Source organism: Malaclemys terrapin, chromosome 10 (genome assembly GCF_027887155.1).
Source record: "Malaclemys terrapin pileata isolate rMalTer1 chromosome 10, rMalTer1.hap1, whole genome shotgun sequence".
NCBI classification, from domain to species: domain Eukaryota; kingdom Metazoa; phylum Chordata; order Testudines; family Emydidae; genus Malaclemys; species Malaclemys terrapin.
The window spans coordinates 13,448,474-13,460,643 of NC_071514.1; the positions used below are offsets into that span (position 1 = coordinate 13,448,474).

At 47.6% G+C, this 12,170-nt stretch overlaps 1 protein-coding gene across 1 annotated transcript in view; it reads left to right on the forward strand.

Annotated features, from left to right (window-relative positions):
* Positions 1-1,245: 1,245 nt before the first annotated feature.
* AGBL1 (AGBL carboxypeptidase 1) overlaps positions 1,246-12,170 on the forward strand; it is a 387,636-nt gene continuing 376,711 nt past the window's right edge. The window contains exon 1 of the mRNA XM_054043152.1: positions 1,246-1,400. Coding sequence (XP_053899127.1) covers positions 1,344-1,400 — 57 coding nt within the window. The 5' untranslated portion in view covers positions 1,246-1,343. The remainder of the gene's footprint in view (positions 1,401-12,170) is intronic.

The window sequence follows — 12,170 nt, forward strand, 5'->3', positions numbered from 1 at the left end:
CCCTTGTGACCTCCCGCCCTAGCTCACCTCCGCTCCACCTGCTCCCCTGGGCGTGCTGCCACTCCGCTTCTCCCCCCTCCCTCTCAGGCAAGGAAGGGCGGAGAAGCGGAGCAGCGGCGTGTTCAGGGGAGCAGGCGGAGCAGAGTTGGGCTAGGGTGGGGAGGGCGCAGGAAGTAATGGGGGGATAGAGGAACAGCTCCCCACTCCAGCTCGCCTCCGCTCCACCACCGCCGCCTCCCCTGAGCGCCTGCCGTTCAGCTTCTCCTCCCTCCCTCCCAGCCTTGCTGCGTGAAATAGCGGTTTCGCGCGTGGCAAGCCTGGGAAGGAGGGGGGGAGAAGAGGAGCAGTGGTGCGTTCAAGGGAGCAGGTGGAGCAGAGGTGAGCTAGGGTGGGGGGGGGTGAGGAAGTAACGGCGGGTAGAGGAACCACTCCCCTCTCCAGCTCACCTCCGTGGGCTTCTCCCTCCCAGCCTTGCACAGCAAGCCTAGGAGGGAGGGGGGAGAAGCGGAGCGGTGACGGCATGCTCAGGGGAGCAGGCGGAGGCGAGCTGGGGCGGCGGGGGCACTTTTTCCACATGCCCCAGAGTTGGCGTCTATGATGGCCAGCGCCAGAATGCCGCCCCTAGAAATGTGCCGCCCCAAGCACCTGCTTGTTTTGCTGGTGCCTGGAGCCGGCCCTGCTTACCACATTCTATGCCCCAGCTTTAGATGTACTGGATAAGTGGTCAGGCGAGAGAGCCTAGATCATTAGAGAGGGTCCTCTGATTCCATTCTCCCTGTCCCTTTTGCCATCCTCACATTTCAGTTCATTGTCAGCACTAGCTAATGCTGAGTGTATCTCTGTGTATGTGTGTCTCCAATTTCATTAGGACAGAGACAGACAAGTGTCCACTTAGGGCCTTCTGGAACTGATCAGCTGGGAACGTCTGTCAGGCAGCCAGGGCTATAGCTCTCCCTCACTTCTCGCCGGGCTCCTGTGAGGTTCGTGGCTCTCTCCTCCTTTCTCTTGTTGTCATTGCCACCCTCCCGACTCCCCCTGCCACACACCGAACACCCAGACCTTTTCTGAGCCCTTTGCTTAATCCCTGGGATTCTTTATCTAGGAATTAATCTCCCCGTCACAGTGCGTGTCTGGAGGTGGGTGGGGGCTACATTTATCTCTCCCGCTGAGGTCTAGAGTTGCATTGCTGTGATTTATTAATGGTAGCAGCGTGCCTGTCTCTGGGATCTGTGTTTAGCATCTTCGTTTCTTAAACAGGACGGGGGCCACGGCAAGGCAATTTGGCAGCTCTGTGTTCCAGCTGCATTGTGTCTGCCGCTGAGAGGCAGAGAGTGTGAGTGGGGATGAGCATGGCAGAACAAGAAGCCAGTGGCTTGCAGCTCCTTCTCTCCAGCCTCCAGGTAAGAGGAGCTTGAGCTAACGGGACAGACACTTGGGCTGGTTTCCTTTGTAATCGACAAGCAATGACTTGCTGGGCTGAGGTTGCTGATGAGCTCCCTGCTGGCTTGTCTCAAAGGCATCAGAGAACAGGAGTCCTGCACTGCATCTCCCTCCCCGCCTCCTGAAAGCTTTTACAAAATGAAGTTTCACTATTCAGAGATTAACTCTGGTGATTAATCACTGAGCCCAGTTTGAGTGCAGCGTCTCAGACCCTGGATCTGCCAGCGGTGCAGCAGGGGTAGAAAGAGCCTGGTTTGCAATGAATGGGACCTGTCAGTGCTATCAGCTTATGAGTCAGGCTGGGAAGGCAACAGCAGATCTTTCTGAGATGGGCAAGTCCAGACTGTGCTCTTCCTTACTTAAGGAAGTGGCTGTGCAAATTCCTAAGGACAGGACAGCAGAGGCTCTTCAGACAGGCTTTGGTGTCATCTGCATGTACCTAATAGAAGAGAGCTCAAAAAAGCAGAGGGAGGGAGTTTTTGTGAGATCCTCACCCAGGACAATCAGTAGCTGTGTGTGCCCACACAAACAGCTCCCTGCAACTGTAGGGAGCCGCAGACCTTGGAGCGTCTTTTTCTAGCATTTGTGGTCAGGCTCCAAGGTTCAGTTTTCAACAGAGGTTAATGCAGAGGAAGAGGCGCACACACATCTTCGACCTCACAGCCCCGTGCTCTCATATTTGTGTGATGTTGTGCCATTTGCATGATAAAATCTCCCACCCGGGTGGACAGAGTGCTCCATGGCCATTCCTGTTGCATGCTCTGGCCAGGGGAGACTGTGTTTTTCACAAACACAGTATAGGTACAGTGATTGAACCTAAAACATCCACATTTTGGCATTGGGGCAGGTGGGAGTTTGTGCTTCATTTAGACAAAATTCTGCCAAAAAATTGTTTTTTAGAGTTTTTAAAATTCCAAGGCACCCAAATCTTTTTGTGATTCCCTGACTTCCAAAGTATATAGCTGAGTAGAAGCAAGTCACAGCCTAACCAGAGACATAATAATAATAAAAAATGGAGATATCCCATCTCCTAGAACTGGAAGGGACCTTGAAAGGTCATTGAGTCCAGCGCCCTGCCTTCACTAGCAGGACCAAGTACTGACTTTGCCCCAGATCCCCAAGTGGCCTCCTCAAGGATTGATCTCATAACCCTGGGCTTAGCAGGCCAATGCTCAAACCACTGAGCTATCCCTCCCCCCATAAGCATGCATGAGAGGCAGATAAACAGTCTGTTTCACTCACATCCCAACACCTTTGATGGCAATAGCAACCTGTGAAGTAGACTGCCATTGTTAATTGTATGTGTCAGAATCCCGCACCAAGACAAGTCCCAGAACTAGAATAGCAGGGGTGCTGTATTAAAAACATGGGGATTTCCTTATGGGATCAGACCAATGGTTTATCTATTCCAGCATCATTTCTCTGACAGTGAGCAGAGTCACATCTTTAGAGGAGGGTATAAAACCCTACCATCTAATGGTTGCCATTTACACTGCAGGGTTGGGGTTGACATTTGTTATCCAAGATGGTATAACTATGAATATTTTGGTTAAATACATCTATGTCTCATTTTGCTATCTTGAGGCAAAGAGTTCCACAGGTTAATCATGTATTGTATTTAAAAAATCTTGTCTCATTTTTCTGCCTTTTAATTCCATTAGATGTCCCATCATTCTTTTATTATGAAGAAGTGTAAATAGAAGCACCCAGTTTACTTTTCGTATCGCATTCACTCTTTTGTGTACTGCTCTTATGTCCCTTCTGATTGGGATTCTCTCTAAAGGACACTGTCCTAACATTCTCAATGTCTTCTCAGGATTGAAGGGTGTAAGTGAAGTGAGTGAGAGTCCAGGATTAAAAACAAAGGTATTGCTAGAGGTCAGCATTGAAGTTCTCTGGCAGAGCTAGGTGTGGGCTCAGGACTGGCATAGCAGAGGAGGCTGTGGATCAGGACTAAAGAGAATGGCAGAGCTGTGTGAATGGAAAAGTAGCCCAGCACCTGCCCACAATAACTCAAACTCAAACAGTGCTTTTGGTTCTTAGCTCCAAGAGTACTAAACTCACGTACAAAACCAAAGTACTGTTACAGTCACTCATCATTTTGGCATTAGGGGTGGGCGGAGGAAATAATGGCGGGGGGCAGCCATTTTAGACTTGATTCTGACTCACAACAAAAAAATGGTTGCAACTGCGAAGGTGGAAGGCAACTGGGGTGAAAACAATCCTTAAACGATAGACTTCATGATTCTAAATAAGAGCAGCAGAATAAGGACAATCGACTTCAACAAACAGGCTTTAACAAACTCAGAGAACTGGTAGGTAAGGCCCCATGGGAAGAAAATCTAAGGAAAAATGGAGTTCAGGAGAGCTGGCAGTTTCTCAAAGAGACAATATGAAAAGTGCAACAGCAAACTATCCCAATGTGAAGGAAAGGTAGGAATAATAATAAGAGGCCAATATGGCTCCATCAGCAGCTCTTTAAGGACATAAAAACCAAAAAGGAATCTTACAAAAATTGTTAACATGGACAAATTGCTAAGGATGAGTACCAAAGATTAGGACGAACATGTAAGGACACATCAAAAAGGCCAAGACACAAAATGAGTTACACCGAGCAAGGGACATAAAAGACAATAAGAAGAGATTCTATAATACATTAGGAACAAGAGAAAGATGAAGGAAAGTGTAAATCCTCTACTTAGCAGGAAAGAAGAGCTAACAGACAGCATTAAGAAGACTGAGGTGTTTAATACTTACTTTGCTTCAGTCTTCATTAAAAAGGTAAACTGTGACCAGATATTTAACACAATTAATATTAACAACAAGGGAGGAGGAGCACAAGCCATAATAGAGAAGAAACAGTTAAAAGAATATTTAGATAAGCTATATGTTTTTAATTTTGCAAGGCTGATAAAATTCACTTTAGGAACCCACTGAAGCAATATTGGAACCATTAGCAATTATCTTTGAGACCTCATGGAGGACAGATGAGGACGAGAGGAGTACAGAAGGGTAAACTTTGTACCTATCTTTAAAAGTGGGAAAAAGAGGACCTGGGAAATTATAAACCACTCAGCCTAACTTCAGTACCTGGGCAGATATTGGAACAAATTATTCAGGAATTAATCTGTAAGCACTTAGAGGACAAAAGGGTTATATAAGTAATAGCCAATATGGGTTCGTCAAGAACAAAGCGTGCCAAACCAACCTAATTTCCTTCTTTGACAGGTTTGCTGGCCTAGGGGATGGGGGAAGCTGCAAACATGATGTATCTTGATTTTTAGTAAGGCTTTTGATACAGTCCTACATGCTATTCTTATAAGCAAAAAAGTGATGTGGTCTAGATGAAATTACTATAAGGTGGATGCGCAATTGGTTGAAATACTGTACTCAAAGAGTAGTCATCCAGGGTTCCCTGTCAAAATGGGAAGGTGTATCGAATGGATCCCACAGGGGTCTGTCGTGGTCGGGTACTATTCAATATTTTCATTAATGACTTGGGTAAGGGAGTGGAGATTATGTTTATAAAACATGTGGATGACCCCAAGCTGGGAGGGGTTGCAAGCACTTTGAAGGACAGGATTAGAATGCAAAGAGATCTTGATAAACTGGAGAATTGGTCTGAAATGAACAAGATGAAAGTTAATAAAGACAAGTGCAAAGTACTTCATTTAGGAAGGAAAAATTAAAGTCAGAGTTACAAAATGGGGAATAACTGGCTATGCAGTAATATTGCTGAAAAGGATCTCAGGCCGATAGTGGATCATAAATGGAATATGAGTCAACAATGTGATGCATTTGCTAAAAAGGCTTCTATCATTCTGGGGTGTATTAACAGAAGTATTGTATGTAAGAGACGTGAGGTAATTGTCCTACTCTGCTTGGCTCTGGTGCGGCCTCAGCTGCAGTACTGTGTCCAGTTCTGGATGCCACACTTTAAGAAAGATATGGACAAACTGGAGAGTCCACAGGAGAGTAACAAAAATGATCAAACGTATAGAAAACCCGACCTATGAGGAAAGGTTAAAGAAACTGGGCATGTTTAGTGTTGAGAAAAGAAGACTGAGGGGGAAACTGATAAATGTTCAAATATGTTAAGGGCTGTTATAAAGAGGATGGTGATCAACTGTTCTCCATGTCCACTGAAGATAGGACAAGACTTTCTAACTATAAGGATATATTAGCACTGGAAGAGGCTTCCAAATGAAGTTGTGGGATCCCCATCATTAGAGGTTTTTAAGAATAGGTTAGACCAGGGATCGGCAACCTTTGGCACGCAGCCCGCCAGGGAAAGCCCCTGGCAGGCTGGGCTGGTTTGTTTACCTGCTGCGTCCTCAAGTTCAGTTGATCGCGGCTCCCACTGGCCGCGGTTCACCGCTCCAGGCCAATGGGGGCTGCGGGAAGCATCGTGGGCCAAGGAATGTGCTGGCCGGCGCTTCTCGCAGTCCCCATTGGCCTGGGACGGCAAACCGCAGCCAGTGGGAGCTGTGATCAGCCAAACCTGTGGATGCTGCAGGTAAACAAACCAGCCCAGCCCGCCAGGGGCTTTCCCTGACGGGCTGCGTGCCAAAGGTTGCCGATCCCAGGTTAGACAAACACCTCTCTGGGATGGTCTAGCTACACTTGTTCCCTGCCTCAGTGCAGGGAGCAAGAGCAAGACAAGATGACCTCTCAAGGTCCCTTGCAGCCCTACATTTCCATGATTCTGTGATTTCATTCTGTAAGACAACCCTAGTAAGTTGATGATAAGCATTGCAATACCCGCGCATTCTGATTTTCTCCCAGGAATGTTCCCCAGTGTAACTCAATGATGCCATCACCGAGCGCTGCTCCAAGAATCCAGTGATAAAAAGACCATTGCTGGAACTTAAAATAGCTGTAAATATTTGCTGTGCTTTGGCAGCACTCAGCTGAGAAATGATGTCTTGTGTTGATGTTTGCATTTCTTGATGGTATCTCTCTGCACTTAGTTATTTTCTACAACAGCTCCACACACTAGTCTCTTTGTTTTTGTATCTTGCTGAATTGTCAATATCTGTTCCTGTTCTTTTAGTGGGCACTAAAAACATTGCTTGTTATGTACAGCAAGTGGTTCTGCAGAAGGTTTTAGTCACTGTGTCTTGTTCTGGTTGTTTTATACCATAAAACTGCCTTTTTCACAAACATGTTTATACCAAGAATTTGGGCGCTTTCCACTGTCTAGCACTAGGGCAGACTTCATTAATTGCAGATCCTGGGAGCCTTTTCCCCTTCCAATACCAGCTCCTGACTTTATTAATCCCAGATGGAAGGAACCCTCTCACCTTCCCACACTGACACAGGTTCTATTTGGTTCAGCTGGAATGAGGGAGCCCTACCGCTCTCTCTCCCCAGTGAAGGGAGCTCTTTCTGCATCTGGTACTGGCCAAAGACATCCTTACCCCCAGCCTGAGGGAACCCTCTCTTCATCTGACACTGCCCCAGACTCCATTGCCCTTTGTGGCAAGCTGGGCTCAGCCTTGCCCATGACTTGGCAGCAACCCTTCAGCCTCACTGATGAGCTGGCAACAAAAGGGCTAAATAGTCACCCCAGCGGGGTATAATGGGGCTTAATTAGAAAGACTGACTCCAACTGCAGTGGTGAAGCAGGGAAGCACTACTTGAATAGAACTGGAGAGAAGAAGGGGGTGGTGGTGTTTCTCTTTAGAAAGAGTCTGAGGAAGTCAGGCTGAGGTACTCACAGGGAGCAGAGTAGGCTCTTGTGGGGGAGTCTTGACTTAAGGCCTACAAGGAGCTGGGAGATTCCTCAGAGAGAAACTGCTGGAGTCCTAGGTGAAGGGAAGCAGTGGGGGAATCCGGCTGGGGAAGAAGCAGTTCAAGAGAATGTCTGCAGGGGCCAGGAAGCAGAGGATTTCAGTCAAGCCTGAGGGGCTGAGGAACTATATGTTTGGATGTGGCTTGTGAACTTTAAGTTGGACCTTTAGATACCCCAAAAAGGGAGTGAACTGCTATGTGACTTGGCTGGCCAGGGTGGTGATACAGAAGAACCAGAGAAGGAGTTGGGAGAAGACACTGACTGGGACTGGTCATTGTGGAGCCAAGGACTGGTCATTGTGGAGCCAAGGAAGTGGCCACCTGTGAAGATGTGACAGGCTAAGTCCCCAGCAGTGCTGCATCTGGACACAATGGGGTGCATTAGAGGTGAGGATGTGTGCTTACACTGGGGTCTTCAGAAAGTTGCCTCAGTGCAATTAGGGAAGTATCTCAGTGTCTCTAACCGTTGAACCTCATGGGGTTTATAGAGGTTTCGGGACTGGGGAGTTGCTATGGAGAAATGACTGGGGCAGTAAATGGTTCTGCTTCCGTCTTCAAGGCTGTGACAGTCCCATGCCATGCCCCTTCTCCTCTCCCCTTCTTATAGTCCAGTTATCCAAGAAAGGAAGTGATGCCTCCTTTCCAGTCTCTTCCCTAGGCCCAGCAGCGAGACTCTGCTTAGGTTACAGTTCAGGATGTCATATGAGGTGTCCCAGATTGCCTGCCCACTCTCAGACCAGATGGGAACTGTGCTCACGTGCCTCCCAAGGCTGCAGCCCCTGTGCACAGTTTCTGCTCAGCTGGCACTTGCTGGGGCTGTTGGCAGATCTCTGGGCTTGAATGCTCTTCCACTGTGTTGGATCGCAAGGTTCATGACTCCCACACTTAAAAAGGAAAGGAGTGAACATTTTACATATCAGTGGGACACGTGTCAAGGTGGATGGATTCCTGTCTAAATGACACTGATGCCCACCAGGAAACAGATACAGGATCCACTAACTGCACACTTGAACCTCCCTACTCCTTTGGGCCAGGCTTTTTAGAGCTGCTTTGCTGGCAGGCTGACCAGCCAATTCTATTGTTTTCCTTAAATCAAGTGGGAAGATCTTTGTTGCTTTAGTGACAAAGAATATCAATGTATTTGCAGAATACTTTTGTCTCCGTTGTATTCTCCTTGCATTTATCCAGTTGGAAAAGCATGGGGATTGCTGGGGTTTGTACAAAATATGGGCTAAGTCCTGAGAAGACCTGAGCAACTGCAACTCCTGCTATCTTCAGTGGAAACTGCAGGAGCTCAGGGTTTGGATCTGTGTCAGTGGTGGGCAACCTGCGGCCAACGGGCCACATGCGGCCCAGCAGGGTAATCTGATTGTGTGCCGTGAGACATTTTGCTGACATTGACCATCCGCAGGCATGGCCTCCCGCAGCTCCCAGTGGCTGGGAACGGTGTACCGCGGCCACTGGGAGCTGCGAAGGGCCGTGCCTGCGGACGGTCAACGTCAACAAAATGTCTTACAGCCCACAATCAGATTACCCTGCTGGGCTGCGGGTTGCCCACCACTGATCTATGTGTTTGGGAAGAGAGCCAGGCCTCTCAGGCAGGATGCATTCAAGCATCCTCAGAGGAAAGGAAAAGCACATCTCAAAAGCAGATGCCATTTATTGTGCAGATTTGCAAGCTTGGGCCCTGAATATTTCCCAGCTTGTTGCACCTAAAGTGGGGAGCAGCCTTTCCATTCCTCCAAAGCAATCCCCCAGCATCAGAGCATTTAACATTAGACCGGATGGAGCACCTGAGAATAGGCTGACAGGAATTGGGAAAGAATGGGTGCTCCTATAAGTGTTTTAATTTGCTAATTTCTATGTTTCTCTAATCACAAACATTCACTTCATATTTTAATTGAGGGGGGAAGAGAAATTATTTCTCCCAAACAGGTCTGAGGCCATTCTCCATTTTAATCAGTCATCTCAGCCTTCAAGGGCACAAGTCCTGGTCTCAGTTGCCATCTCCTCCGCTATCAAAGGAGGACTGGGTCGGACTTTATGGAGCCTGTAATTCAATACAACTCCTTATTCAACTATAGGGGCTGCTAACAAAGACTCTCCATCTCTTGTTGAGGCAGAGAGTGCTGGCAGCAGCCCCACATTCCTGCCAGTCTGCAGAACAAGGCCCTGAGAACAGGTACTCAGACCTGCAGCTCCTGCTACCCAATATGGAACACTAGACTCTGCAGGAGAAAGGTTTGGTCTATTAACTCCCATTGACTTCAGTAGGCCAGAACTTCACTCCATACACCCAGCTGGCCTCACTTGTAGTCCTATGTTAATGTCAGATCCTTCCCAGATCCTCTGGAAATGTCTGATATTGGATTGGTGGAGGATTCCCTCTGACCCCAGTGCCTAGGGTGCAGGACCCTAGTGGTGTGAAGTCCACCTGGAGTTGGATCATGGCAAAAAAACCTAAAACTGGGCTGAGCAACTGATTCTGTGCCACCTCAGGGCTGAGCAGGACTTTCCCTGCAATTGCTTCTCTCAGCTGCTGCCAGTCGCTGTGGCACCAGCTACCAGAACTGAAGAACAGAGAGATTCTCTCCTGTTTACCTGTCAATATTCAATACTGGCAGGAAATCCAGGGCGTGTGAGAGACTCCAATGCTGAGTGGTGAGGAATGGTGTGTGTGTGGGGGAAACCTGCCAGGTGGAGGGACTGGACAGGAGCTCGGAGGGAAGGAGGAAGGATAGGTGTCTAAGGGGGCAGGGATGGTGGTGATGGACAGAAGCAGAGGAGGCAGAAGATCAACAGGACAGAGGGGGCAGGATGAGCGGGAGAGTAGAGATGAGTAGCAGATGGGTTTGAGGAGCAGGAGACAGGGTTGCAGAATCTGCGGGGGTGGGGCAGGAATCAGGCAGTTGGGGGGCAGAGGGATGAACAGGAGCCTGGGGTGGGAGGAAGCAGAAGGGGACTGGACAGAGGCAGGAACTCAGCAGGAGGAGACGGGGACAAGAAGAAGTTGGATGAGGGAGGAGGTGGCAACAGATAGAAGGGTTTGTAACTTCTAGAGCAGTGTTTCCCAAACTTGGGACGCCGCTTGTGTAGCAGTGCGGGACAAGGGATTTGCTGGCCGCCGCTTCCCGCAGCCCACATTGGCCTGGAGCAGCGAACCGCGGCCAGTGGGAGCTGCGATCGGCCGAACTTGCGGACGCGGCAGGTAAACAAACCAGGGGCTTTCCCTACACAAGTGACGTCCCAAGTTTGGGAAACACTGTTCTAGAGAATAGTTCTGTAAAACCTCAGAATTAAACTATTTATTCCTGAGTTTTGATGTTCTTTTGCTGTGTAGGAAATAGGTGTGAAACCCACTGGCAAACTATATAGCTCCATCCCCTTTATAGTGGCAGGGCCATGTAGGAGGAGATAATCTTCTACTGCTACCAGTAACTCCATTAGCTTGAGTGGTTAAAAACTGTGTTGTGGGTTTAAAGATTCCCAATCCTGCTGATGATGGGTATGTGTGGTGAGGGGTGACATAGGGTCAATATTGTTCCATGTGCTGTATTCACTTGCCTAGGAGCTTCCTTAGGACCTGGGCAATGTGCCAGACTCTATCCCCCTAACTGCATTCTTCTCACCAGGGCAGGAGACAATTTTTTGTTTGTTTGTTTGTTCAATTTCTGCATTTTTTAAACACTTATTTAAGAAAATTTATGTTTAAAAACCCAACTACCTTAAAAGAATGTTAAACTTGAAAAGTCAAGCACTCAAAAGTTACAGAATGCTATAATTAAGGTTGCCCATGCAACCTTAATTCAGCCCCCCTTGTGCATAAGCATTATAATACAGTCTTCAATTATGTGATCAAATACATTTTTTTTCCACAGGACCCCTTCCTCATTCAGTGCACAGGACGGACTGTGCTTTGGGAATGAATCAGGACTGTATGGTTAAAAGGCCCCCTGTCTCATTTGTTGCAGAAGAGGGAAGGTGTGTTGTCAAGGGGGCAGTGGATTGCAAGAAGAGAGAGGACGGTCTTGTGGTTAAGGTAGCTGAATGCTGCCCTGTAGAATTAGTCTGTCCTTTCCTCTGCCATGGAGTTCCTATGAGATGCAGGGCAAGTCAATTATATCAGACTTTTCACCCGTGGTCACTAATGGTGCATTCCACATCTTCTGGTTGTGTAACCTGAGCCGCCTGCAGTTTGATTTGCAGACCTCCTGAGAGTACACAACTGCAGCTGAGGTCAGTGGGAGCTGTGCTCTTCACATGCTAAATTCTCTGAAAAATTAGGCCCTACGCTTCTTGAATTGGTCACCCCAAATTATCTGACACTTTTGGCTCTAGTCTCTGTGTCTTAGTTCCCCACATGTAAAATGGGGATAATGATAGCATCTTAACTCACACAGGTGTTGTGAGATCAGTTCATTATTGTTTGTAAAGATCTAAGATATTACCGGGAAAGCACCATTGAGAAGCCCAGGAGTAAATTAATAATCCCTGTATTGAGTGCCAGGTTTGGATGTTGTACAATGAATACTGCATGGGGCACACAGTGAACAATGAGGAAAAAATGAAATATTGAAGAGCTTACTCATTCACTGAGCACCATCCATGCTGTGCATGGAATGAGGCAGGAGTCCTGTGGAAAAGAATGTATCATAATGCAGATACACAAGGGGGCTGAATTAAAGTTGCATGGACAACCTTAATTCTAGCACTGCCGAACTTTTCAGTGCTTCACTTTTCAACCAGTATATAGTATTAAAAATGCACATGAAATCGGCCTGGAAGCATAGAACAGTAATGCATATTTATATGTAGGCGCCCTGTATAAATATATGTATTTATCCATCACATCAGCTCCATTGTCATTTGTCATCTGAAAACATCTAATTTATCCCTTCCCTCTGCTTCGTATTTTCTCTTCCCCACAGACATTACTT